The sequence below is a fragment of the Scyliorhinus canicula genome, chromosome 1 (assembly GCF_902713615.1).
Source record: "Scyliorhinus canicula chromosome 1, sScyCan1.1, whole genome shotgun sequence".
Taxonomy (NCBI): domain Eukaryota; kingdom Metazoa; phylum Chordata; class Chondrichthyes; order Carcharhiniformes; family Scyliorhinidae; genus Scyliorhinus; species Scyliorhinus canicula.
The window spans coordinates 177,776,684-177,804,452 of NC_052146.1; the positions used below are offsets into that span (position 1 = coordinate 177,776,684).

At 50.1% G+C, this 27,769-nt stretch overlaps 1 protein-coding gene across 1 annotated transcript in view; it reads right to left on the bottom strand.

Moving 5' to 3' along the window:
• plg (plasminogen) overlaps positions 1 to 27,769 on the bottom strand; it is a 244,612-nt gene that overhangs the window by 165,361 nt on the left and 51,482 nt on the right. The window contains exons 5-7 of the mRNA XM_038803356.1: positions 19,867 to 20,006; positions 7,768 to 7,888; positions 2,757 to 2,875 (exon numbers count right to left, since the gene is read on the bottom strand). Coding sequence (XP_038659284.1) covers positions 2,757 to 2,875; positions 7,768 to 7,888; positions 19,867 to 20,006 — 380 coding nt within the window. The remainder of the gene's footprint in view (positions 1 to 2,756; positions 2,876 to 7,767; positions 7,889 to 19,866; positions 20,007 to 27,769) is intronic.

Below are 27,769 nucleotides of genomic sequence, written 5' to 3' on the forward strand. Positions count from 1 at the left end.
CAGTTTTAGGTTTTCCTCGTGCTGTTCCTGGGATGCTCTCCTGCATTTGTCATCAAACCAGGGGTGATCCACTGTCTTGGTGGTAATGGTAAAAGTGGGGTTATGCTGATGTATGAAGTTACAGATTGTGTTTTTTTTTTTAATACACTTCGAGTATCCAAATCTTTTTTTTCATAGAAGAATGAGGAGAGGGATTACAATTAAGGGGCAATTTAGCGTGGCCAATCCACGTACCCTGCACATCTTTGGGTTGTGGGGGTGAGACGCATGCAGACACAGGGAGAATGTGGGAACTCCACATGGACAGTGACTCGGGGCCGGGATCGAACATGGGACCTCAGCACTGTGAGGCAGCAGTGCCAACCATTGCACCACTGTGCCACTTTATTACCGATTGTGGTTGAATACAATTCTGATGATGTTGATAGTCCACAGTGCCTCATGAAGCCCAGTTTTAAGATGCTATAACTTTTCAAAATCTATCCCTATTTAACACGGTGGTAGTGCCACATACAGAGGGTATCCTCATTGACATTAATTGGCCCTGCAATGTCATCATCCATCCGGACTGACACGTCGGATGCGATTTAACCGAATGGGAATTATGTTCCTCAGCGAGCGTGTTTAGCTGCGTGTTTCCCGGAGCTCGCAGTGCTGAGAAATGCAACACTATCTGACGTGACTCCAGTTATATACGGGGCCTCAGGGGGAACACGCAACCGAGGCAGCACTGAGTCCTGTTTCCTGCATTAAGGAGTCTCGTTCACTGAAACTCCTCAGTGCAGGGAGAGATTGGGTTGCCATTTTTAAATGATGGCCCCATCTCTTTGAGCCCCCAACACGACCTCTGAACCCGCCAAGCCCCAACTCACTGTCGGGGGGGGGGGGGGGGGGGGGCAGGCCTCCTTCACACTCCCACACGCACGCAGGGCACCCCACCGCCTGATCACTACCGCGGAGAATCGGCAGACTGGCATCGGAGCGGCGTCGCATGATTCCCCCCCCCCCCCCCCCGGCGATTCTCCGACCCCACGCTGGGTCGGAGAATCCCGCCCAGGATTTGATGGAAAGAGTTAATAGAGCAAGTAGTGTCTGAGGAGAGGAGAGAGGAGTCAATAGCTCTCATATTGACTGAGACAGGGTTTCAGAGGAGAGGAAATACGGTCAAGAGTTTTAAACATATGATATATATACATGATGGTCTTTTTGACAGATTTGCCTGTGCAGCTCTTCCTTCATTCAGTATTGCAGTCAATGGAGGACTTCTGGTGGCGGCCACGGTGTGAGTGGTCGCACATTTAGTGGTTCCAGCTCGTGGTGGATGTTTTGGACCTTTTCCCCGGCTAATGGCGGAGCTGAGAGATTGTAAAAGGTGCAGGAGGGGTGGAAAAAGAGAGTATCCCACTGGTGTATGGATTCATGGACCAGAAGTGGGTGGAAAAGAAGAGAACAACGGTCAAAAGCTGCTGTGGTGCCTGCGACAGGGGGAAGATGACGGAGGGTCAGGGTTCGATCTTGCCCATCCAATGGTCGACAGACCAGCTAGTGGACTTCCTCCATGAGTAATTTGCCCAGCAGAGGAAGGAGAACTTGGAGGACCTGGCCAGGGTGCTGGACCCGATAAAGGCCGGGCTCGATCGTCTGGAGATGAGGTTAGAGACCCAGACCAAGCGATCCAGAAGGTGGAAGAGGCGGTGGGGAAGCACAAGGAGCAACTTGCCTCGATGGTTGTGGAGATGGGCTTAATGCGAGATCACAAAGTAAGCTGCAGGACAAGGTGGAGGACCTGGAGAATAGATCGCACAGGCAGAACGTTAGAATCGTGGGCCATGCCGGAGGGCAGTGAGGGAGCAGACACCGGCGCATATGTAGCGCGGATGTTCGAGAATCTACTTGTTGAAGGAGCATTTGCTTGGCTCCTGGAGGTGAATCGGGCGCACAAGGCGCTGATGAGGAAGCCAGAAGGGAACGAGCCGCTGAAGGCGATGGTGGATAAGGTGCGGATTTTGAGGTGGGGCAGGCAGATGAGGTGCACTTGGGAAGGCAGTGAGCTGTGCATCTGTCAGGACCTGGGTGCGAGCTGGCCAAAAGGAGGGCGAACTTCGACAGGGTGAAGACGGCCTCATTAAGAAAGGGGTGAAGTTTGCATTTATACCCAGTGCGCTTGTGGGTAACATATGAAGGCCAGGAACTCTACTTTGGGTAACCAGAGGAGGTGATAGAATTTGTTAGAGATAATGGACTGGCAGGGGAAGGAGGACATTGAATTCTGGAGGGGATGTTCCTGTTTTCTATTTTGCTATTTTTGCAGTTTGTATGAACCACTTTTCCACTGGGTGTGGGGCCCTTGGGCTGTTCTGGGTTTGTTTTGTTCTTGATCGGGGTTGGTGGGGATTGTAAAGTTTGCAGTGGGAGGATGGTTGGGAGGGGAGGGGAATCAGTGAGGGGAAGGATGCTAGGCGCCCTGGGCGGAGACTACCAGGCTTGCTGTGCGGGCTAGCTCACGGAAACGCAGTAGGGGGTGAGCAGGTGGTTAGTGTGTTGATGGGGGTTGGGATTGTTATTTTGTTATGGGGTTAAAAAAAAAGAAAAGTATTGCAGTCAATGTGAAGCAAGTGAAGTCAAGAGAAGAAGACTTTCACTCATTACACTAGCTCGGGTCAAATAACTAAGTCTGAAAAGTGAAATGGCAGTGTGCTAATTCACTGTATGACTCAGATCCTAAAGGGCATGTATGAAGAAACAGAGAAACGTACCACACCGTGGAATACTGCAGAAAGCCCATCGTTTGTTGGAGTCAGTTGTGAAACACCACGGCCGAGGTTCCCCATCTGGATTCCGACAGTAGTTCTCCTCGAGATATTTATCTGGAAAACTGAAGGTCCTTATTTTTACTTCTGGCGAAGAAACTTTGATATTGAACATTGATGTGACTGTGAGCCTTGCACAGTATAATCAAGAAAACGATGTTTACAAAAATTTCTTTCAAGTGCAGCTCAGGGACAACAACCACAACTTGGATTTTATGCAGGGCTCTTAACATAGGAAAATGTCCCAAAGTGTTATCAGAAAAAAATTGACACAGCCACAAGGCAATGGAGTATTAGTACATGTAACCAAAAGTTTGGTCAAAATGGTAGGATTTACAGAGCATCTTAAAGGAGGTCAGAAAGGTAAAAAGGTTTAGGTAGGAATTCTACAGCTTAGAATCCAAAGGCAAGGCTGCCAATACAAGATGGAAATAAGGAAATAATAGAATTGGAGGACAGAGATCTTGGAGAGTTAGAGGAGGTAACGGAGAAAGGGAGAGGTGAGACCATGGAGGAATTTGATTACAAGCATGAGAATGTTTAAAAGGTGACCATGCAGTGAAACAGTTTGACACAGCTAATGTAAAACGATACTCAGCATCAGTACATACACATAAGATGAGATGGTTTGCCTGCTTTGCAATTGCAGCTCTGCTTTTGAGTAAAGTCCTCACATAATAGTATCTCTAATGAGTAAGAACCAATTCAATAAGCATTCCTTATTTCCAAGAATGTACATTGTTCTGACCTGTGAACTAGCAGACTATGATTGAAATCGTTGAAAAGCTCTTATTAAGATTAATTATTGTGGAGTCAATTATAAAAGGATAAATTGATTTTTTTTATATATAAGAAATACTGGTCCATGAGACTGAAGGAGCTTTGACCTTGAAACAGGAGGAGAGCTGGAAGTAGAAAGTAATCAACACACAGATGCGGGCACAAAGAATTTCTGCTGCAAGATACAGTTAGCAAACTGGTAATGGGTTTTGGAGTAAGCTGAACTCTGCACAAATGTTTTGTTTTCTGTTTGGCAAAAGAAAAGTAGATGCTCCTGGGGAAGAGAAGTATGGCTGTGCTAAAAGGGACTGTGAGTGCAATTCTCCATTTGGGAGACTATGGGCAGGATTCACCGTTCCCGACGCCCGATTTCATAATCGCCAATCAGGCGGAGAATCCTTCCGATGCCGAAGTCGGGGGCGGAGCCTGTTTGACGCAGGTTTTATGTGTTCTGCCCCTCCGAAATGGCATCATCATGTCGCACGTTGCATACCGTTGGGATGGCCATAGAGCGTCACCTTAAGGCCATCACACGAAGCTCGACCCCGATGCGCCGAGTTCCCAACCGCACGATTGACGTGTGGTCTCAGCGATCGGGTACCCGGTGTGGCGGATGCAGACTGTCCATGCTGCCACAATCAGGCGGGAGCCGTGCTGCTGGCCGGGGTGGGGGGGGTTCTGCGAGGGCTGGGGGGGTGGCCAGGGATACACTATCTGGTAGGTCGGGTCTGCACATGGCTGGCGCCAATGTGACCACTGGACTTCCGGTGGCGGCTATGAGGGAGTAGGTCGCACATTTGGTGGCTCCTGTTTCGGTCGGATTTTTGGACCTTTTCCCCTGACTTTTTTGCGCTTTTGAGCGTGGAACTGGAAAGCAATAGTACTCAGGCACAGGACCCATACAAAATTGTATGTACCTAAGAAGCCGGAGGGACCGTAAACAGCGGAAGAAGTGGTCGAGTAAGGGCACAGTGGAGGCTGTGAGAGAGACCAGCATGGCTGGTGTTCCGAGCAAGGAGCCGACAGCCCAGCCTACAATAGAGCAGCTGCTGCAGACTATGCAGGAGGGCTTTTTGGCTTTGAAGCGTGACAACTTGGAGCCTCTTCAGAAGTCGATTGATCGGATGGGAAAAAGGCTGGATGATCAGGCTGAGAAGTTGGTGAAGTCAGTGGAGGAGCAGGCTGACTTTCAACGGTGGCAGATGTGGAGATTCGGAGGCTGAGGGACCAGCAAAAAGTGCTTCTGGAAAGGCTGGAGGACCTGGACAATAGATCTCGCCGGCAGAACGTGAGAATCGTGGGCCTCCCGGAGGGGGCAGAGGGGCTAGACGCTGCCGCATTTTTGGAGGGTATGTTTCAGAAGTTGCTGGGGAACGAGGTGTTCCCGCGCCTGCCGGTGGGTGGACAGGGCACACAGAGTGCAGGTGAGGCAGCCACGACAAGGGGGTCCCCCACGAGCGATGGTGATACGCTTTCACAGGTACCTGGACAAGGAACGGGTGCTGCAAAGAGCACACAAAGCTGTATTTGGGACAATACCACCCTGTGTGTGTACCAAGATTTGAGTGCGGGGGTGGCCAGGAGGAGGGGAGGCTACAGGCAGGTGAAGTAGATACTGTATAAAAACAAGGTGAAATTTGGGCTGCTTTTTCCGGCGCGACTGTGGGTTACGTATAAGGGTCAGCACCACTATTTTGAGGAACCTGAAGAGGCAATGGACTTCGTTAAGAAGCAAGGGCTGGCCCTGAGCTGAGGACATTTGGACTCATGTTAGAGCTTTTAAGTATATGTGGTGTCTCTCCCGTTTTGGGATGTATCTTTTTTTTTCTTGTTTTTGCGTGGTTTTCCTGAATTTTTCCTGTTTGGGCTCTTTGCTTAGTTGGAGTTTGGCTGTGGGGGAATGAATAAAGAAAACAGTTAAAAGGGTTGGGTTAAAATGGATGCTTCAGGAGAACTTTGTGCAATCTTTTTCTGTGTCTGTATGGCTAGGACTGAAGAGTGCCTGTTATTTCTTATCACTTTCTTTTCTTGTTTAACTTGAATTGTGCTATTGTGGGGATTGTTTATGACTTGGAGAGTATTTGCCTAAGTAGGGCTGATCTGGGGAAGTGGTGTGGAGGGGTTGGGGGCGAGGGGTGACTGGGAACAATGGATGGGAGACGGGCTGGTGCCGAGGCTGGGAGCCCCAGGCTAGCTGAGTGCAGCTAGTCAACGGAAGCCAAGATGGGGGGTGTCCATATAGTTAGATTAGAGCAGGGGTTAGGTGATAGGATAGTGTTGGTAGGGGGGGAGTTGTTCTGCTGACAGGGATGGAAACTGGGCATGGTAACAGTGAGGAGGTCAGGGGTGGAGCCGGTCAGGAGGCGGACCAGAGGAAGCGCAATACATGGCTGGGGGGCTGGCCAAGGAAAAGGGATGGCTGATCGGCAAAGGGGTTGGGCGAAGTGCCCCTCAACCAGGCTGATCACCTGGAATGTTAGAGGGTTAAACAGGCCAATGAAGAGGGCGCGTGTGTTTACGCATCTGCGGGTTCTGAAGGCGGACATAGTCTTGTTGCAGGAGACACACATTGAAAGTGGCAGACCAGGTTAGGTTAAGGAAGGGCTGGGTCAGTCAGGTCTTTCATTCGGGGCTTGATTCTAAAACGAGGGAGGTTGCGATCCTGATTAATAAAAGGGTAAAATGTGAGGCGGAGGGCACAGTCGTGGATGGGAGTGGCAGGTTCGTTATGCTGAGGGGTAAGCTCGAAGGGGTGAGAGTAGTCCTGGTCAGTGTGGATGCCCCTAATTGGGACGATGTGGATTTTATTAGGAGGATGCTAGGGAAGATCCCCAACTTGGACTCACGTAAGTTGATCATGGGCGGGGACTTTAATACAGTCGTGGACCCGAGCCTGGACCGGTCATGCTCAAGAACGGGCAGGTTGCCAGCGATGGCAAAGGAACTGAGAGGGTTCGTGGAGCAAATGGGGGGTGCAGGTCCGTGGAGATTTAGACAGCCGACGGCGAGGGAGTTCTCGTATTACTCCCACGTCCACAAGGTGTATTCCTGAATTGACTACTTTGTGGTGAGTAGGGACCTGCTGGCCGGAATGGTGAGGGCAGAATATTCGGCAATTGCCATATCGGACCATACTCCGCACTGGGTAGACCTGCAGTTTTGTAAGGACAGCTTTCAGTGCCCACCATGGAGGCTGGAAGTTGGACTACTTGCGGACGAAGCAGTGTGTGAGAGGCTGAGGAAATGCATGCAGAATTACCTGCAGGTGAACGATACTGGAGAAGTCTCGGCAGCGGTGCTCTGGGAGGCGCTGAAGGCAGTGGTGAGAGGGGAGCTGATTTCAATCTGGCCGTACAGGGACAAGACTGATAGGGCAGAGACGGACCGGCTGGTTAAGGAAATTCTACGGACGGACAGGAGTTACGTGGAATCTCCGAGGCCAGAGTTACTCAGGAAACGACAGAGGTTGCAGGCCGAGTTTGGTGTGCTGACTACAGGCAAGGCTGTAGAGCAGCTTAGAAAGGCAAAAGGCGCGATTTATGAGCATGGGGAGAAGGCCAGAAGAATGCTTGCGCAGCAACTGAGGAAGAGGGAGGCGGCTAGGGAAATAGGGAGGGTAGTGGATGGGGAAGGTAATCTAGTGGGTGATTCAGCAGGGCTGAACAAGGTCTTTCGGGCCTTTATAGGAAGCTGTACACTTCGGAACCACCCGGGGGACCGCCGTGGATGAGGCAATTCCTGGACGGACTGACCTTCCCAAGAGTGGGGTGGGGGTTGGTGGACGGACTGGGGCCCTGGTCAGGATCGAAGAGGAATTGACGAATGAAGAAGTGAAGTGCAAACCTGTTTAGGAGGAAGAAATGGAAACTTTTACCCCTATGAACTTTTGGGAAAAAATCAACAGTCAACACAATCATTAGGCCCAAGAAGCCCATCACTTTTGGTTAAATGAACCTCGTCTACCCACATTTTCATTGTGCTCTTCAATCCCAGCCCTCTCAAGTGTTGAAATTGCCAAAAGGTTAATTAGTAGACCTTAATTAATTTTCAACAGATATTTACGTCCTTCATTCAGTTTGATGTGAGGATTTTTATGCCAAATGATGATACCAAAAAAATCAAAGAACTAAAATTGAAAATACAGACAGTCAATTATTTGACTCATTCTGCTACTTACACGTGTGGGTTGTATCCATGAACATGAGTTATTTGTGAATCCCAGCGCTGACATGTGACACCATCCTTCGTTTGTGAAATTTTCCCACGATAATTCTCACCACTGCAGAACATGCACTCCTCTGTAACGTAAATGCAAAAATGACAAATGGCACGACTGTTATGCAGCAGCAAAACAGCAGAGCGACGCAAATGTGGAGCAGAATAGGGAGAACTAATTGTTCAATTTGGAGGTTAGAATTAAACCAATGTCATTGTCAGGAGAACAAATTTTCCGAAGTTCTTGGTAACCTTTCACCTTGATCATGCAGTGACTGTAAATGTATCATGGAGTTTCCTGATTCTCACTGAGTAAAAGGATGTTTAAAGGGGTTTCTTCAGAAACATTGGTCAGGATTTTATGCCCACCTCCATCCCCCAACGGATGTGGCGAGCAATTTAAATCTCATTCAGAATCCATGGGACCATAATATCCCACTGTGGGGGAGGGGCCGGAAAATTCTGGCCATAGAAACAAGTGGGCTATTCAACTCTGAGAACCCACCATTCAGTTAGATCATGCCAGATCTGTATCTTAATTCAATTTTCCTGTCCAGGTTCCCCATCCTATACCGAACAAATCTGTTAATCTCAGTCTTGAATATTTTTTTTTAAAGTATTTTTATTAAGGTTTTGCAGAATTTTTCATAATAAAATAGTAGTAACAATAATAACAAAACAAACTAGAGTGAACATTAACATAGTGTAAAAAGAGAATATACAATAACAAATAAATAGACATTACCACACGCGACCCAGTCTTCCCACACCAGGGGTGGGCAAACTACGGCCCGCGGGCCGCATGCGGCCCGCCAAAGGTATTTCTGCGGCCCACCAAGTCATTAAAAAAAAAAAAAAAAATTTTTTTTAAAAATTTTTTTTTTTTTTTTTTTTTAAATTTTTTTTAAGGTTAATGGGGGGGGGCTGTTGGGTTACTTACTGGTATAGGGTGGATACGTTGACTTGAGTAGGGTGATCATTGCTCGGCACAACGTCGAGGGCCGAAGGGCCTGTTCTGTGCTGTACTGTTCTATGTTCTATATGAGGCGCCCAGAATCATAACCGGGTGAAGTAATTATTTTACTTAATATACTATGCGGCCCTTTGTGAATTGTGAATTTCTGAATGTGGCCCTTGCACGGAAAAGTTTGCCCACCCCTGTCCCACACCATCTCAATGAAGCACTCACCCCCCACCCCCCCTACGGATTGCTGCTGACATTTTAATTTTCCCCGTGAAAGTCGACGAACGGCTGCCACCTCCGAGAGAACCCTAGCGTAGACCCCCTTAAGGCAAACTTTATTTTCTTGAGGCTGAGAAAACCAGCCATGTCGTTAACCCAAGTCTCTACACTCGGGGGCTTCGAGTCCCTCCACATTAATAAAATCAGTCTCCGGTCTACTAGAGAGGCAAAGGTCAAGATGTCGGCCTCTTTCGCCCCCTAAACTCCCGGGTCTTCTGACACTCCAAAGATCGCTATCTCTGGACTCGGCACCACCCGTGTGTTAAGCACCTTGGACATTTCCCTCACGAACCGTTGCCAGAACTCTCTAAGCTCCGGGCATGCCCAAAACAAGTGGACATGGTTTGCAGGGCTGCCTTTGCACCTCATACAACTGTCTTCTACCCCAAAAAACGTGCTCATTCTCGCTGCTTCCATGTGTGCCTGGTGGACCATCTTAAATTGAATTAGACTGAGCCTGCAACATGATGAGGAGGAATTAACCCTGCCCAGGACCTCTGCCCACATTCCCGCTTCCAACTCCTTACCTAGCTCCTCCTCCCACTTGCCCTTGAGCTTCCTCCGCCTCCTGTAGTTCCTGGTAGATATCCGACACCTTTCCCTCCCCCACCCAGGTGCCGGAGACCACCCTGTCCTGTATCCTCAGTGGTGGCAGCGTAGGAAAGGCCACTACCTGTTTTTTCAGGAAGGCTCGTACTTGGAGATATCTAAAGGCATTTCATGGCGGCAGATTAAATTTTTCCTCTAGCGCCTTCAAACTGGAAAAGCTTCCGTCTATGAGCAGTCCAAAGATGTGCGGGTTAGGTGGATTGGCCATGCTAAATTGCCCGTAGTGTCCTAAAAGGTCAGGTTAAGGGGGGGTTGTTGGGTTACGGGTATAGGGTGGATACATGGGTTTGAGTAGGGTAACCATTGCTCGGCACAACATCGAGGGCCGAAGGGCCTGTTCTGTGCTGTACTGTTCTATGTTCTATCTCCCATCCTTCTGATGACTGCCCTCTGCCAGCTCTGGAACCCACCATCCATCCTACCCGGGACAAACCTGTGGTTGTTGCATATCGGGGTCCAGACCGACGCTCCCTCCAACTTTTTGTACCTCCTCTACTGTCCCCAGATCCGCAGCAGTCTTGAATATTTCAATTAACCCAAAGTCCACAGCTTTTTGGGGAAGAGAGTTCCATTTTTCCATTAGACTGAAGTCATCCCAGAACAGCCGAGCTCTAATTATAAGGTGATGTTCTGTTTAACTAATCCTAACCAAGAGGCACTATTTTATAGCCATATCAAGAACAAGTGCTGAAACGTTACAAGTCAATGTAATAAAGTTGCCCATAACAAACAAATGGAAAGGGAAAGAAAGGTTTGCAATTGCTTTTTCATGGGGATGATGTCCATTTAAAAATGTCAATTTTGACTTAGTGGTGTGAAGGGTTGCCGCGCCTCAGCCATGGAAAATGGCAGCCTGCCAGGCTGGTTTAAAATCTAATCCATGCTGCTGCAAGTTACTTTTTAGAAAACAAACACAGTTGTATTTGTTTTCAGAGGATTTCAATCCATTTTAACCAACCTAATAAATTGATGTGACCATCAATTCACTAGACACACGATTGGATGTAAACTGTGGTTTTAATAGTCTTACAACTGAGCCAGCCTGCTCCCACCTGTCAGAGGAGGTGTATAGTGTTGGAAACCTACCTTAAACTTGCGCTTCCTGCCAGCGCCACTCCCAAGTAGGAGCATGAGATCAATAGTTGCATAATGTCATAGGCCTGAATTTTCATGCATCATTACATGTCAGAATGGAGATGGGTGAGATTAAAAATAGAGTGTGGAATTTTCCCATTTTTTGACTAAGTGTGGTTTTGGGCAGGAAAAGCAGCATTTGGCCCACTGTGGTAGGTTTTCGCTCTGTATTTTTAGTCATTTTGAAAAAAATAATTCTCCACAGGTTTCACAGCTTCTATGAAAGGTAGCCTATGATTCGCCCATCCTGCTATCAGCTGAGCACTTCAATAATTGGGACGCATTATTTAAAGGTTACCCCAGCCTTCCCTCGCCACTTGATCATGGTACAACGCAGAGGTCGGCAGAGAAGAAGTCGGCACTTCAATTCACAGAGATCCTTTGGCAGACTGCTGGATGCAGTGGAGGAGCATCAGCACATCCTGTACCTATGTACAGAAGGGAGACCCTCAACCAAGGTCACCAACCCCAAATAGGAGGCTATAGCTGTGCTGGTAAGTATCAGCTTCCTGCAGAGGAGGACGGGCATCGAGTGCAGGAAGAGGATGAACGATCTCCATTCTGCCGGGATGACTCTTCCCATCACCCTCGACTCACATATTTGTAAACCCATCACACATCCACAGGGAGACCACTCACTGCCAGCTCATGGAAAACCACCACTCGCTCTCCCACACACATCTTCATCTCCCCTGTGCCTTGTCACCTCATTACTCCCTACTCCCAATCAACAACCACACATGCCAGACATCCTTACCTTCTGACCTAGTATGCAGTCTGCTCACACTGCTTACACAAAAAGGTCCAGGCAAATGGAGGTATGGCCAAGTTTAAAGTCCTCTCTCCGTATGAGACAGAGCACTCCAGCTGGTTGGGTGGAAGATGACAACTCCTGCGCTGCGCAGAAAGTGGCGCCAAGAAACCAAATGAGAACCCAGAAACCCATCATTCATCATACCAAGCTAACACTGTCCTATCTCTTTGTTATTCCCCAACCATTAATTAATGTAATCTCTTTTGCAGGTGCATCAAGGGAGCAGCCCAATACCTCCACCAGCCAGGCACAATAGTCCACTTCAGAGACCAACAAGATTGAATTCTCAAGCGTTACGATTGAAGAGGTTTCACAGCTTTCACCCACACCCTCCACTAAAGCAGATACACACACCTCGTGGGACTTCGTGTCTCGGGGTCCCTCTCGTTGATCCACAGAAGTTGTAGGCAGGTATGTCCTACTGTGCTGGCACTCAGAGGACTGCTGGAGGCCAGGAATCTGCTGAGCACTAGTCGGATGATGTGCCTCTGAACTAGGTCATGCCTCAGTTGCTAGAGCTACCAGGACAAAGTCGTGAACATCAGGAAGGGATGTTAGCTGCACTCCTTGGATTGAAAGACGGAATAGATGATTCCTTCTGACCGATGAGATTGTGCTGACGCGCCAATGCAGGTCAGCACTGTGAGGGTGGCAACCGAAGTAGAGACCTTGGTGCAAGAGTTCTGTGCTGCACTGTTAGAGGGCATGAATTCAATGATGCAGGACATGCACTCCATGGTGGAGGAACCTGTGGGCATTCATGAGTGCCATCACTAGAGGATAGCTGGGCTTCCTGAGCTCACTCCAGCTGCCCATCTATCCCAAGAAGAAATCCAGAGGCCCTTGAACACTAACAGAGAGGAGGCGCAGCTGCTGCAAAGCCAGGGGACATCCACCCAGGAGACTTTGGGAGTGTCCAATCCATCCATCCAACTCGCCTCTTCCTGTGAACGAATCATATCCAGCTCCACAGACCAAGGAAGGTGGCATTGCCACACAGCTGCACCCAGAAAGCAGGCTGTGGTCCTCCAGGTTTTGATCTTCCAGAGGACATTTGCCAAGCTGAACACAGACAACAGGCTGTGGCAGACTACAGGCTCCCTCCACCTCTGCTGTGGAACCTGGGGATACACCGAGATGTAGTGGCAGGGTTAGAAAGGCTAAGAAGGTCTAGTAGCACAGCATGGGCACAGCTGTAAGACACTTGTAGCGAGCGGCCACCCGGAAGCAAGCACCCACCTCTGTAAATAAAAATCATCTCAAATTATGGTAATCTCTCTATGTCTCCCATAGATTTCTTCCTGTTGTGCCGCTGAGACAACTATACTACAGAAAGGCTGGATTCTCATTCCAGACCCTCCTCCATCAACTCTCTGCAAGGCTGCCAAAACATTGGTTGGCATTCCCTCAGAGTGACAGAACACATCTGTCATACCAGTTTCTCCTCGGTAATGAGAATGTCCACCATAATGTTCAGGGTCACCGTCGCAACACAGTATTGACAATGTGTTCTTTCTTGCACATGTAACCGAGTGATTGGACCCTTATGAAAAGTGTGCACAGAAGCCTCAAGGACACACATAACTAAGGGAAACGTAGATCAGGAGAGATTAAACTGTGCACGTGACATCACCCTGATATCACCCTGGTTGCTGAGAGTAAGCGAGCTGCCTTCACCCAGACAGGAGTCAGATATGTGCAGTAGTTCATTCTCCCGCAATGTTGGGACTATAGGCAGTTGCTCCCAACCCCACATCACGAGCTTTAACAGTGAGGGTCCCTGTCCTTGTCCAGTCAGAAGAGAGAGCAGAGCACGTGGAAAGACTTCAGGATGATGGACGTTAGAATTGGCCCTAATCATCACCAGCCATGAATTGAGCTGTACTGCTGAGCTCTTCTGCCCACTAACCGAGTGTCCACAGCTTTGGCAATCTCGTGATCCTGAGCTCTCGTGTAAGACGCAGGCATTTGTCCCTTAGTTCACTCTGTAATAAAGTGATTAATGATAGGGATTAGTTTCCAGAGGCAACTGGCCATTAAATTGACCAGCATTCTGAAAGTCTTCAGATGCATTGGAATATTTTATCCAGTGAATATGATGCTTCACTGCAACCAAGAAAATGGAGATAACGATATTTTTTTAGAAAATATTTTATTGAAGCATTTGTAATTTTCGCAGTTTACAGTTTAACACTTTAACAGTCCTTAAACAACCACGCGGGCTGACATACGCAAAAAAACAAAAAACAATGTCCCCACTACCCCCACCCTATTTCCTAATGACCCGTGTACTAAGTTCCCAGTCCTTGTCTTACACTACCATGCCTCCCATTCCACACCCCCCCCCCTTTTCCCCATCCCCCCCTTACTGCTGACGTTCAATTTTCCTTGAAGAAGTCGATGAACGGCAGCCACCTCTGGGCGAACCGAATTGATCCTCTCAAGGCAAACTTAATCTTTTCCAGCCTGAGAAACCCCGCCATGTCGCTGACCCACACTCCTGACTTTGGGGGTTCCGAATCTCCGGGCCACTAAGGAGAAGTCCAGAACATTGGCCTCCCTCTCCCACTGGGCACCCGGATCTTCCGATACCCCAAATATTGCCAATTCTGGACTCAGTCACCTTCCCTTCCAGGACCTCTGACATAACGTCCAGAAATCCCTGCCAGGATCCCCTCAACTTCAGGCACGGCCAGAACATATGCACATGATTCGCCGGGCTTCCTCCACAGCGTCCGCACCTATCCTCCACATCCTCAAAAAATCTGCTCATCCAGGCTACCGTCATGTATGAACCACCTTGAACTGGATCAGGCTAAGTCTGGCACAAGACGAGGATGAATTAACTCTCTTCAAAGCCTTCTCCCATAATTCAATTTCCAACTGTCCTCCCTACTCCTCTTCCCACTTCCTCTTCACCTCCTCGATAGGGACACCTTCCCACTCCATCAACTCCTTATATATCTCCAAGACCCTCCCTTCCCCAACTCCCGTTTTTTACATCACCTTATCCTGTAGTCCCATCGGGGAGGCGAGGAAAGCTTGGAACCTGCCTCCAAGCAGGTCCTGTACCTGCAGGTCCCGCCGTTCCCACCCGGCAACTCTATTGCCTCCAGGCTCGGGAAACCCTCCTGAATGAAGAGATCCCCAAATCTCTCAATCCCTGTCTGCTGCCACCTCCTAAAGCCCCATCTAGCCCCTCCCTGGGACAAAATGATGATTGTCACAGATTGGTGACCACACTGACGCTCCCTCCAATCTCATGTGTTGTCTCCATTGTCCCCACACCCTCAGGGCTGCTACTACCACTGGGCTTGTGGAGTACAAGCCAGCGGGAATGGCAGGGGCACCGTCAATAAAGCCTCCAAACTCGTAACCTTACAGGATGCCGCCTCTACTCGCTCCAAACCGATCCCTCCCCCACTATCCACTTCCTTACTATCAATAAGTTGGCTGCCCAGTAATAATTAATAAAACCCAGGAGGGCCAAGCCCTCCTCCCCACGGCCCTGTTCCAGGAATGCCTTCTTCACCCTCGGAGTTTTCTCAGTCCACACAAAACCCAAGATTGCCGCATTCATTTTCCTTAAAAAAGGCCTTCCGGACAAATATCAGGAGACATTGAAAAAAAAACAGCAGTCTTGGGAGGACTGTCATCTTCACCATCTGACCCTCCCTGCCAGTGTCAGCGGAAGCATGTCCCACCTGCGGAAATCCCTTTTCATCTGATCGACCATTTTGCCCAGATTTAACTTGTGGAGCTGTCCCCAATCCTTAGCCACCTGGATCCCCAGATACCTAAAGCTCCTCCCCACCACCTTTAAAGATAACTCCCTCCATCTCCTTTCCTGCCCCCGCGGCTGAATCCCAAACACCTCGCTCTTTCCCATGTACTTGTAGCCTGAAAACCGCCTAAATTCTTCCAGTATCTCCATAATTCCAGCCATCCCCCACCCCCCCAACGGGTCTGTGATTTAAAGCAGTAAATTGTCCGCATAGAGTGAGACCCTGTGCGAGATTACGATTTTAATATGTCAATTTTCCGTGTGATTTAATCTTTTCTTGAAGCAGATGGCTTTCGGCTCCACTAGTTCAAAATACTTTAATGCATTCAGCACTAGAGAGTTTGTTAACACAGTTGTGCAATGGAATCCCATTATGAATGCTTGGCTGAGCTCTGAACCTGAGTAAAGAATTCAAGTCTTTTGAAGAGATTTTGAATGGCTCTTTGTTTATTTTGACAGTGTTATAGACAGGATTATGAGAAGATTAATTTTGAATGACTGTTTGATTGACAGTTTTATGAGCTCCTAAGAGGATGTAAGTTTTTAAAAATTGATTTTTGAATGGCTTCTATGAGCATCTCATAGGCTTCCCAATGTTATTATTGGGCTCATTTGTCCTGTCCAACTGTTCCTGTACCAGCCTCCCCGAACAGGTGCCGGAATGTGGCGACGAGAGGCTTTTCACAGTAACTTCATTTGAAGCCTACTTGTGACAATAAGTGATTTTCATTTTTTCATTTCAAACTGGATACTGAGCGAGTTGACATGGGTTGGGGAGGGAGGTTGGTATATGGAGGGGACTTAGGGAATATACAGGGCCAATGAGGAATTCTGGTGATCTGGAGGATATGGGGACTGGAAGAATATGGGGAACCTGGAGTGTCGAGTCTGCAGCAGCGGAGCCTGTCCCAGAGGGACAGGAGGCACGTGCCCAGGATGGAGAGCCGGCCTCCCAACAGGCTGAGGAGGAGGCGGTGCCGCTGGACGGGCATGCTGTCGAAGTCTCCAGCTGAGCAGGGAGATAGTGCAACATATCTGCCAGATAATGGCTCACCTGGCACCGCGGGGGAGTGCGGGAGGATATCCGCACCGGTGAACCTTTATGCCACAGAGTCATTCCAGGCACCGAGTGGAGACATGTCTGGGATCTCTCAGACTTCAATGCACAGGTGCCATTCCAGAGGCCCTTGATACCCAGTAGGCATAATACATACATTTCAATGTGGACCAAGACCACCAGGATGCCCAAGCAGAGGGATGCTCGCCAAAGCCGAAATGCTCCGGGTCCAGGGGATGTTCAATGGGGTGCATGTCCCCCTACGAGCACCTCAGATAACAGGCCACTCTACACCAACCAAAAGGGGTTCTACTTGATGAACATGCCGCTGATATGTGACGATCAGCTGTGCATCATAGACGTCTGCGCCCGATACCCGGGCAGTGTGCACGACATCTTCAACCTGCCTCACTCAACGATTCCTAATATGTTTGAGACGTCACCCCCCCGCCCCCCCAGTTGGGGGGATGGCCCCTGGGTGACAGGCTATCTACTGCGGTCATGGCTGATGGCGCCTATCTGGAGGCCACAGACCGATGCGGTGACCCGCTACAATGACACCCATACAGAGACCAGGAGCTTGATTCAGCGGTACTTTGGCATCTTGAATATATGGTTCAGGTGCCTCGACTGCTCTGGAGGGGCCCTCCAGTATGACACTGAGAGCGTTGCCCACATCGTGGTGGTCTGCTGCATCCTCCAAACATTACGCAGAAGAGGGGCGATGTGTTGGAGCAGGAGGATGAACACCAGGTCTTGTCTGAGGAGGAAGATGCAGAGGAGGGGGAGGGTGCACGCCCTGGGTTGGCAGAAACACCGGGTCTGGTCTATGGGATGGAGGATGATGACAACCCGCTCTGCGATGAGCTCTGGTGCTCCGCATCGTTTGGCAATGTCTGACTCCTGCCCACAATTGCACTTTCCACCGTCCACCTGGATGATCCCTGCATGCGAGCTGACCATTCTATCATTGGGTGCTATCGAATCCCTGGGGTGACAGTGGTGGGGACGGTCGGGGGGGGGGGGGGGGGGGGGGTGGCCGCAGTTGTGAAGCATGGGGAGCCCAGACCATCCACAATGTCCACCCATTCCACCACCCCCTCACTGCCTGCACCCGCTCTCTTCCCAGCCCACGCCTCACACAAATCTGACCGAGCACCGAGGCAGGTTGTTACAGTGTGAACAGGTGTTTAATGTGACAAAGTATGTACAGATCTGTGCTCTAGGCTCAAAACTAAACTGTGCCCTGAACCTTTGCCAACTTAACTGGTGTCTAACTTTCTGGCCTTACAGGCCCTAACACTACGTCTTGATGGAGCCCAGACAGTACATCAGGAGTGAGGCGGCCTGCTGTGATTCCTGCCTTGCGACCTGGGACCCTGTTTCCGGCCATCGTCTGGGGTGACCAGGCCTGGATGGGCCCGGCTGCTGCTCGGGTGCCTAGGTGGCGTGGTGCCGCCATGTTCTGCCCGCTGCCCACGATATGCGTCAGGGACGGCGGGGAACGAGGATGGCGAGAGATGGCGGGGTGGGGGGGGGAGAGTCCGAGGTGCTGCGGTATTCTGGCACCTCTCCTACAAGAGTCACCGGCATGGGTCCCATCACCGCCTCCTCCCTCGGGAGGCTTGATGGCCGCCAGGCTACTTTATGGGACGAGGATGCGAGTGGAGCTACCCCCTGAGGCTCCCCTGCCACCTGATGCTACCAGTCCTAGAAGATAGCTCTGTTCTTGACCAGGGCCTGTATGCTTGCGGCCGTGTAACACAGGTAGTGGACCATCTCCTTCTGGGACTGCGTCACATCACCCATTGACAGTGGCACCATCTTCTGGGTGTGTCGCACAGCCAGTGACTACATCATCTCCTTCTGGGACTGGGCCACCTCCCTCTGTGTCTGCGCCACGTCGCCCAATGCTTGGGCAATGCCGCCGATGCTCTCAGCCATAGCCTGCTGTGACTGGGTCACACTCAGAAGTGCTTCTGGCAGATGGTTGCTTGAGACGGCAACCCTGTCCTGGGCCTCGGCCAGCACCTGCACATAATTCCCCAGGCCTTGGGCATGCTGATCCATAGCCGAAACCATCACCCCCAATGCCTCCACTACACACATCCCCCGTGCGGTGTTGGCCTGGGTGGCACGCATTGTTGGCACCATCTTCTGCTCCTGCACGTTGCTGGACTCCTCCAACTGCACCTGCAGGTACTAGATGCTCGCTGACAACCCCTTATGTAGCCCCTGACTCTACAACTGCATCTCCACAATCGATGGGACTGTCCATTCCAGAAACCCAAAACTTGCCTAGAGGGCAGCTAATCATAGAATTTACAGTGCAGAAGGGGGCCATTCGGCACATCGAGTCTGCACTGGCCCTTGGAAAGAGCACCCTATCCAAGCCCACACCTCCACCCTATCCCCGTAACCCAGTAACTCCACCCAACCTTTTTGGACACTAAGGGCAATTGGCCAATCCACCTAACCTGCAAATCTTTGGACTGTGGGAGGAAACCGGAGCACCGGAGGAAACCCACGCAGGTAAGAGGGGAACGTGCAGACTCTGCACAGACAGTGACCTAATCCCTGGGCTCAGCATGTCCTCTGACCATCCGCCTCCTCAGATGTTTCTACCTCTACCTGCCGTACTGGATTACCTGTATGGTGCACCCGGTCAATCCCCTGGTCAAAAATCACCACCTCTGGACTCGGCCCCACCCTTGCTTTTAGCACCATGGACATGACATCTGAAAAACCCTGCCAGAATCCCCTAAGATTCGGACATGCCCAAAACATATGGACATGGTTTGCTGACCCTCCCACACACCTCGCACACTTGTCCTCTATCCCAAAGAACTTGCTCATCCGGGCCACCGTCATGTGTGCCCGGTGAACCACCTTGAAATGTATCAGGCTATGCTGAGCATATGATGAGGACGTGTTAACCCTGCTCAGACCGTTCGCCCACAGACCCGCTTCTATCTCCCCCGCTAGCTCATCTTCCCATTTGCGCTTTAGCTCATCTATCTTTTTAAAAATAAGTTTAAAGTACCCAATTATTCGGCAATTTAGCATGGCCAATCCATCTAACCTGCACATCTTTGGGTTGTACGGGTGAAATCCATGCAGACAATGTGCAAACTCCACACGGACAGTGACCCAAGGCCGGGATTCAAACCCGGGTCCTCAGCGCCGTAGGCAGCAATGCTAACCATTGTGCCACATGCCATCCCTCAAGTTCACATTATTAATGGAAATCATGAACCACTGATGCATGTGCAATGTCACTTCCCACCTTACACCCATCTGTCCAGCCTTAACTCTAATTCTCTGTTTTGTGTTGTGTAGCCAGCTTGCTATCCATCCTTTCTTCATTCATAGCTGAGCTTTAAGACATTAATTTAACGGTTGTGCTCCACAAGACAATACCTTCACAATTTTGTATTTGACAGTATTCCCATCGCACGTTTACATCTAGAGTGTAGCACCAAGGACCTGTGGTATCATTGTCAGGATTTCTGCAATAGTTTTCTTCCAGGTCAGCATGTGGGCTATTTTCTGGTGTGTAACTATTCAAAAAAAACATTAATTAATTATCAGCAATCACTTTATAAGTATGTATTCATTTGAAGACATTACATGTTTTGCAATAGACAATTGGAGTTTTGAAAAATTGAACAGAAAGCATTTATTTATACACCGTCTTTCACAATCTTAGGATCTGCCAAAGTGCTTGACATCCAATCAAGTACTTGTGAGTCAGAGCTGTGATGTCGGAAATACAGAGGCCAATTTGCATATAATGGGCTCCTACAAACAGCAATGAAGTAATCTGTTTTAAGTCACAAACAAAAACAGAAAATACTGGACAATCTCAGCACGTCTGACAGCATCTGTGGAGAGAAAAGGGAGCTAATGTTTTGAATCTGAATGACTCAACCAAACTCAAAACTTTAACTCCCTTCTCTCTCCACAGACGTGATCCCAGGAGTAGGATCAGATAGGTCAAACTCAGATCAGGAAAATGGAGGTAGAATTCAGCTAGTGATGCAGAAGATTTAATGATAGGCTTGGAATTACAGCAACAAAGTTTTAAAAGTGTCCAGCAATGGAAAATGGTGGGGTTAAACTGTTTATGCTTCAATGCAAGGAGTATTACAAACAGGGTAGATGAGGTAACAGCACAGATAGATACATGGTAGCAGAATGTTATTGTTATAATGGAAACCCGGCTAAAGGAGGGGCAAAATTGGCAGCACAATATCCCTGGATACAGAGTTTTCAGACAGGACAGAGGGGGAGATAAAAAAGGAGGGGAAGTAGCATTAATGGTTAAGGAATCAATTCGAGTTGTGATAAGGGATGATATACTAAAGGCCAAAAAATGAGGCTGTATGGGTTGAACTTAGAAATGAAAAAGGGGCAGTCACACTACTGAGAGTATACTATAGACCCCCAAATTGTGAAAGGAAGATAGAAGAGCAACACGGGTTGCTCAACACGGGCAGCACGGTAGTAGTGGGCAGCACGGTAGCATAGTGGTTAGCATCAATGCTTCACAGCTCCAGGGTCCCAGGTTCGGTTCCCGGCTGGGTCACTGTCTGTGCGGAGTCTGCACGTCCTCCCCGTGTGTGCGTGGGTTTCCTCCGGGTGCTCCGGTTTCCTCCCACAGTCCAAAGATGTGCGGGTTAGGTGGATTGGCCATGCTAAATTGCCCGTAGTGTCCTAAAAAGTAAGGTTAAGGGGGAGTTGTTGGGTTACGGGTATAGGGTGGATACGTGAGTTTGAGTAGGGTGATCATTGCTTGGCACAACATCGAGGGCCGAATGGAGACTGGATTTGGGGTTGTGAGCAGACGAAGAGGTCTGCGGGCGGGTGAATAAGTCCATTCAGAATCGAGGGCCGAAGGGCCTGTTCTGTGCTGTACTGTTCTAAATCCAGGAACTTCCAGTGGCGACGATGGAGGAGTTGTCGCACATTTGATAGCCCGCGCCTGAAACAGGCTTTCGGACCTTTTTTCCCGACTTTTCTCGGACTTTATGGGATAGATCGGTGAAGTGGACAACATTAAGAAGGATTCCGATGTATGGCTAATTGGACTAGACGTGGCCGTGTAAAAAGACTCAGCCCTGATAGAGTGAAGCAGTTGGAGCTGCATGGCGGAGGGTCAGGACCAGGGAGCGGTGGCTCAGTGGTCTAAGGAGCAGCAGATGAAGTTCTTTAAGGACTGTTTCGTTGAGCTGAAAAAGGAAACGCTGGACCCGATCAACGCGGCGATTGATCAAGTGGTTTTGAACCAGGCGGCCCAAGGGAAAGCGATACAAGAAATTGAGCTGAAGTTGTCAAGCCAGGAGGACTATCTAACCGTGCTGGAACATAAGGTGGAGGTGTTAGATGAGCAACACAAGAGAATGCAGGAGAGGTTTCCGGTTGCGGCTATGACCAGCTAAGTCGCACGTTTGGCTGCTCCTGTTAGGAAGGTGTTTTCGGGCCGATTGGAGGGCCCCTAACGGCGCTGGAATGGCAATTCCCGGTGGGGGAAGGTTCCCAGAGGTGAACCCCGAAAAATTTATGGTCGTCACCCGAAGTGGGGCAGGAAAAAAAGCGGCAGCAGCTCCCCGAAAAAAGCGGGGGAAGAAATCCAAAATGGCGGCCGGCGGCGCACCCGAGGACTGGAGGAAGTGGGCGGAGGAGCAGCAGGCCGCTCTCCTGCGCTTCTTCACGGAGCTGAAAGTGGAGCTGCTGGAGTCGATGAACGCGACGACCACCAGGCTGATGGGGGCACAGGCGACCCAAGAGGCGTCAATTCGGGAGCTGCAGCAGGAGATGACTGTGAGGGAGGAGGAGGAGGAGGAGGCCAGCATCAGCGACACGGTCGCAAAGTTCAACACGAATCAACTCGTGGTAGAAGAATCCAACCAGGATGATTTGGTTTTCGAAGAATACTACTCAGACACAGCTGAGTCAGTCGGATATGCTTATCACAGCATCAGCGACACGGTCGCAAAGTTCAACACGAATCAACTCGTGGTAGAAGAAGCCAATGAAGATGAAATGGGTATCAAAGAATAATACTCAGACATGGAGGAGTTATTTGGACATGCTGATCACAGCATCAGCGACACCGTTGCAAAGCTCAACACGACTCTACTCATGGTAGATGAATCCAACACCATGATGCCATGGCAGCTCGTCGATACATTGGATGACAGCAATACCCTAGACGAAGACGACGCCACACAGAGAGCACAGGAAGACTCCACAGAGCGAGCGATGACAGGCTCCACAGTGCGAGTGATGAAAGACTCCAAAAGGGATGCAAGCAAACACTCCCTGGCGAACACCATGCATGAACAAGACCATGAAGGTAAACCCGCTGTATCTGAGCAACCGCAAGCAGACTATGAAAGTCTACCAAGCTCACAGGAACAAGAAGAAGACAACGTACATCTAACCACTGACACCATGCATGCGCAAGACCATGAAGGTCAACCTGCCATATCTGAGCAACCACAAGCAGACTATGAAAGTCTAACAAGCTCACATGAACAAGAAGAAGACAATGCACCTCTACCCACTGCATGCGAAGACAGTGACAAGGTGATCACACTCGACGTACAGGATCACAGCGAGACTGACAGTTCTCAGGTTGTCTGTACCGAAGCACAGAGCGAAAACAGTAACAAGGTGATCGCACTCGACGTACAGGATCACAGCGAGACTGACAGTTCTCAGCTTGTCTGTACAGAAGCACAGAGTCGGGCCACCCAACAGTCCAGAGAGACGATGCCGAAAGAAAACATGCAGATTTTGACTCCAGAAGAGGATCACCTGGAGTCCAGAGATACAACGCCGAAAGAAACCATGCAGATTCTGACTCCAGAAGAGGAGCACCTGGAGTCCAGAGAGACCAAGCAAAAAGAAACCATGCAGATTTTGACTCCAGAAGAGGAGCACCTGGAGTCCAGTGAGACAACATCAACAGAAATCATGAAGATTTCAACTCCAGAAGCGGAGCACCAAGACTCTAGAGAGACCACGTCAAGTGAAATCATGCAGATTTGGACTCCAGAAGAGGAGCGCCAAGAATCCAGAGACACCGCGTCAAATGGAATCGAGAAGAATTTGACTCCGGAAGAGGAGCACCAAGAAAGCAAAGATGAGGAATCCAATTCTCCACAAATGATTGATGTCACCTGCACCAATGCAACATCAGATCATTCGCACCACTCTCGAGACGAAATGCTCAATGACTCAAATTATCCACTCGGGACACGAATAGAGTATAACAAGAAAAACAACAGTCAAAAGAAGCACAGCAGAAACGGGACAAACAACAGCAAGAACAAAAGCAACATGAAGCGTGACAAGACCAACAACAATAGCAAGAAGCACAGCAGAAACGAGAACGACAACAGAAAGAACAAAAGCAACATGAAGCGCGACAAGACAAACAACAAAGTCAGGCACAAAGATAGCGACAACGACAGAGACAGAGACAACAAGAACGGCAACGAAAACAACAAAGTCAGGAACAAAGATAGCGACAACACCAAAGACAGAAACGACAAAAACAGCAACACGAACGGCAACGAAAACAACAAAGTCAGGAACAACGACAGTGCCAACACCAAAGACAGAAACGACAAAAACAGCAACAAGTACGGCAACGAAAACAACAAAAACAGGAACGACAGAAACAACAGCAATGAAACAACGACTTTTACACAATGGTACTACTCGGCACATGAAGGACAATGCCACAGCTCACTGCAAAACGATGACAAGACTACAAACATGTCATGGGATGACAACGAATCGCACAAACTCACGTCTGCTCCAGAACGAGCAAGCACACCAGCATCCAAGGCGGATGAGACAATAAATCAATACCACAAGCACAGAAAAAAAGTCCATGCCAGTCAACATCAGTGAGGGGACCATGCAAACACCTCGGGATGATGCAGTGGGTACTTAAAATAATAAGGAACACCAACAACATTCACAGCGGACTTGCAATATCAATATCACCACGTCATCAACAACAAAAAGAAAAAAAAGCTCTGAACAAATTCATCAAGTTTGGACTCATAAATGTTTTTATTAAGATTGGACATATAACTACATTGGCTTTGTACAATATGCAATAGCACCATCACCTGCATAGATACGCATATCATAAGTAACTGTTTTCTATAATTTTCTTTAACGATGTACAGCAAATATGTAAAGAGAAAAAGGGGGATGTGGTAATCATAGATTTACTAGATACAAAAACAACTGAGCAAACACCAGAGGGAGAGCTATAAATACACCGGGACAGGATGTACAATTTTCTTTAACGATGTACAGAAAATATGTAAAGAGAAAAAGGGGGATGTGGTGATCACAAGTTAACTAGATGCAATACAACTGAGCAAACACTAGAGGGGGCACGGGAGAGCCATATAAATAGACGGGGACAGGAAGTGAGGACACACTTCACTGAGGGCAGAACTTGGAGCAACACAGATACACCCACATCAGCTAGGAACACTGAAGGTAACCTTAGGAAACAGCTCTGAAGAGTGAACGAACTTACAATAAAGCATCTTCTCCACATTTGAGACTACGAGCTTTATTAAGACACGAGTAACAACACAGTGGGAAAGGTGGAGGTGCACGAGGCACTCCACCTGAGATGGCAAAACCGATTGGAGGAGATGGATACCCGCATGAGGCGGAAAAACCTGAGGATCCTGGGCCTGGCAGAAGGGCTGGAGGGGTCGGACCTCCAGGGGTATGTGGCAGAAATGCTGGGCTCACTGATGGGGGCAGGGGCCGTCCCTTCGCCCCTGGAATTGGAGGAGGCCTACAGAGTAATGGCCAGGAAGCCAAGAGCAAACGAACCCCCGAGGGCGGTGCTGGTTCGGTTCCAGCGATTCAGTGACCGGGAGAGGGTGCTGAGGTGGGCCAAGAGAGAGAGGAGCAGCAAATGGGAGAACTCGACGGTGAGGATCTTTCAGGACTGGAGTGCGGAGGTGGCAAAGCGGCGGGCCCGGTTCAACCGGACGAAGGCGGTGCTGCATGCCAAGAGAATCAGATTCGGGATGCTGCAGCCAGCGCGCTTGTGGGTGACCTACAAGGACCAGCACCACTATTTCGAGTCCCCGGAGGAGGCGTGGGCCTTTGTCCAGGAAGAAAAGCTGGACTCGAACTAGAACCAGGGGATACTTGGCGGTCGTTGCCGCTCTGGTACTTTAAGCTGGTCACGTGGCTTTCTTTTGGTTGGATTTTCACTTGGCCGTATTTTTGGACCTTTTTTGTTCTCTATACCAGTTTTTTTTTTTCTCTTTTTCCTGTTATTTATAATGTTATGTTGGGAGGGCGGGGTGGGGGGGGAGTGCCGGGGGTATGTGTTTCTTGTGGGGTTTTTGGTTGTTTTGTATTTATCGGTGTGAGATCGGGGACGGGGGTGGAACTGAAGATGGAGGGGCGGGGTGGGGCAGGGCGAAAGCGCGGGCTTTCCTCTGGTTTCCCGCGCACGGGGCAGAGGAGGGAGGGGGGTGGGAGTAAGGGGCGTGGTCAGCAATGGCTCCCTTTCCCGCGCTGGAGCGGGGTCAAGGAGGGGTGGTAAGGGGGGGGACGTCCCCCATGCCGGGAGGAGCCGGAGTGTGGCAGGGGCAGCCGGGTCAGCGTAAACTAGCTGACTTACGGAAGTACTATGGAGGGTGCATCGCGGCTAGGAAGGGTCCTAGCCTGGTGGGGGAGGGGGGTGGGGGGGGGGGGAGGGGGAGGGGGGAAGGGGGGGCCACCGGGTTGCTGCTGAAAAGGCCAGGGAGGAGAAGTTGAGGACTGGAGGGGTGGGGGGGGGGGGGGGGGCGCCATCGCCATGGGGAGCGGGTCAGAAAGGGAGGGCTGGCTCGGGGCGAGCAGGGGACAGGATATGGCTAGTCGGCAGGGGAAAGGGGCGGGCTGCCCTTCGACCCGGCTGATCACTTGGAATGTGAGGGGGCTGAATGGGCCGGTCAAGAGAACGAGAGTAATCTCGCATTTGAAGGGGCTGAAGGCGGATGTAGCAATGCTACAAGAGACCCATTTGAAGGTGGCGGACCAGGTCCGCCTGAGAAGGGGGTGGGTGGGACAGGTGTTCCACTCAGGACTGGACGTAAAGAACCGAGGGGTGGCGATCCTGGTAGGGAAGAGGGTGTCGTTCGTGGCGGCGGAGGTGGTGGCGGATAAAGAGGGTAGATATGTCATGGTGAAGGGTAGGCTGCAGGGGGAGAAAGTGGTGATGGTTAACGTGTATGCCCCGAACTGGGACGACGCTGGCTTCATGAGGCGCCTACTGGGCCTCATTCCGGACCTGGAGGCAGGGGGCCTGATCATGGGGGGGGACTTCAACACAGTGCTGGACCCCGTGTTGGACAGATCGAGTTCAAGGACGAGTAGGAGGCCGGCAGCGGCAGAAGTGTTAAAAGGGTTTATGGAGCAGATGGGAGGGGTGGACCCCTGGAGGTTTGGGAGGCCGAGGGCGAGGGAGTATTCCTTTTTCTCCCATGTCCACAGAGTCTATTCTAGAATTGACTTTTTTGTATTGAGCAGGGGACTGATCCCGAAAGTACGGGAAGTGGAGTACTCGGCCATAGCGGTCTCAGACCACGCGCCACACTGGGTAGATTTGGAAATGGGGGAGGTGCGAGACCAGCGTCCGCTGTGGCGCCTGGATGTGGGGTTGCTGGCGGATGAGGAGGTGTATAAGAGGGTCCGGAAGAGCATTGAAAGATACCTGGACATTAATGACACGGGGGAGGTGCAGGTGGGGATGGTATGGGAGGCCCTGAAGGCGGTGATCCGGGGGGAGCTGATCTCCATACGGGCACATAGGGAAAGGAGGGAGAGACAGGAGAGGGAGAGGCTGGTGGGGGAGCTTCTGGACGTGGATAGGAAATATGCGGAGGCACCAGAGGAGGGGCTGCTGGGGGAACGGCGTAGTTTGCAGGCTAAGTTTGACCTGTTGACCACCAGAAAGGCGGAGACACAGTGGAGAAGGGCGCAGGGCGCGATTTATGAGTATGGGGAGAAGGCGAGCAGGATGTTGGCGCATCAGCTCCGCAAGCGGGATGCGGCTAGAGAAATTGGGGGAGTGAGGGAGAGGGGTGGGAACATAGTGCAGAAGGGGCCAGAAGTAAATGGGGTTTTCAGAGACTTCTATAAGGAGCTGTATCGGTCAGAGCCGCCGACGAGGGGAGGGGGGATGGAGGGCTTCTTGAACAAACTCAGGTTCCCCAAGGTCCAAGAGGAGCTGGTAGAGGGGCTGGGGGCGCAGATAGGGTTAGAGGAGCTAGTCAAG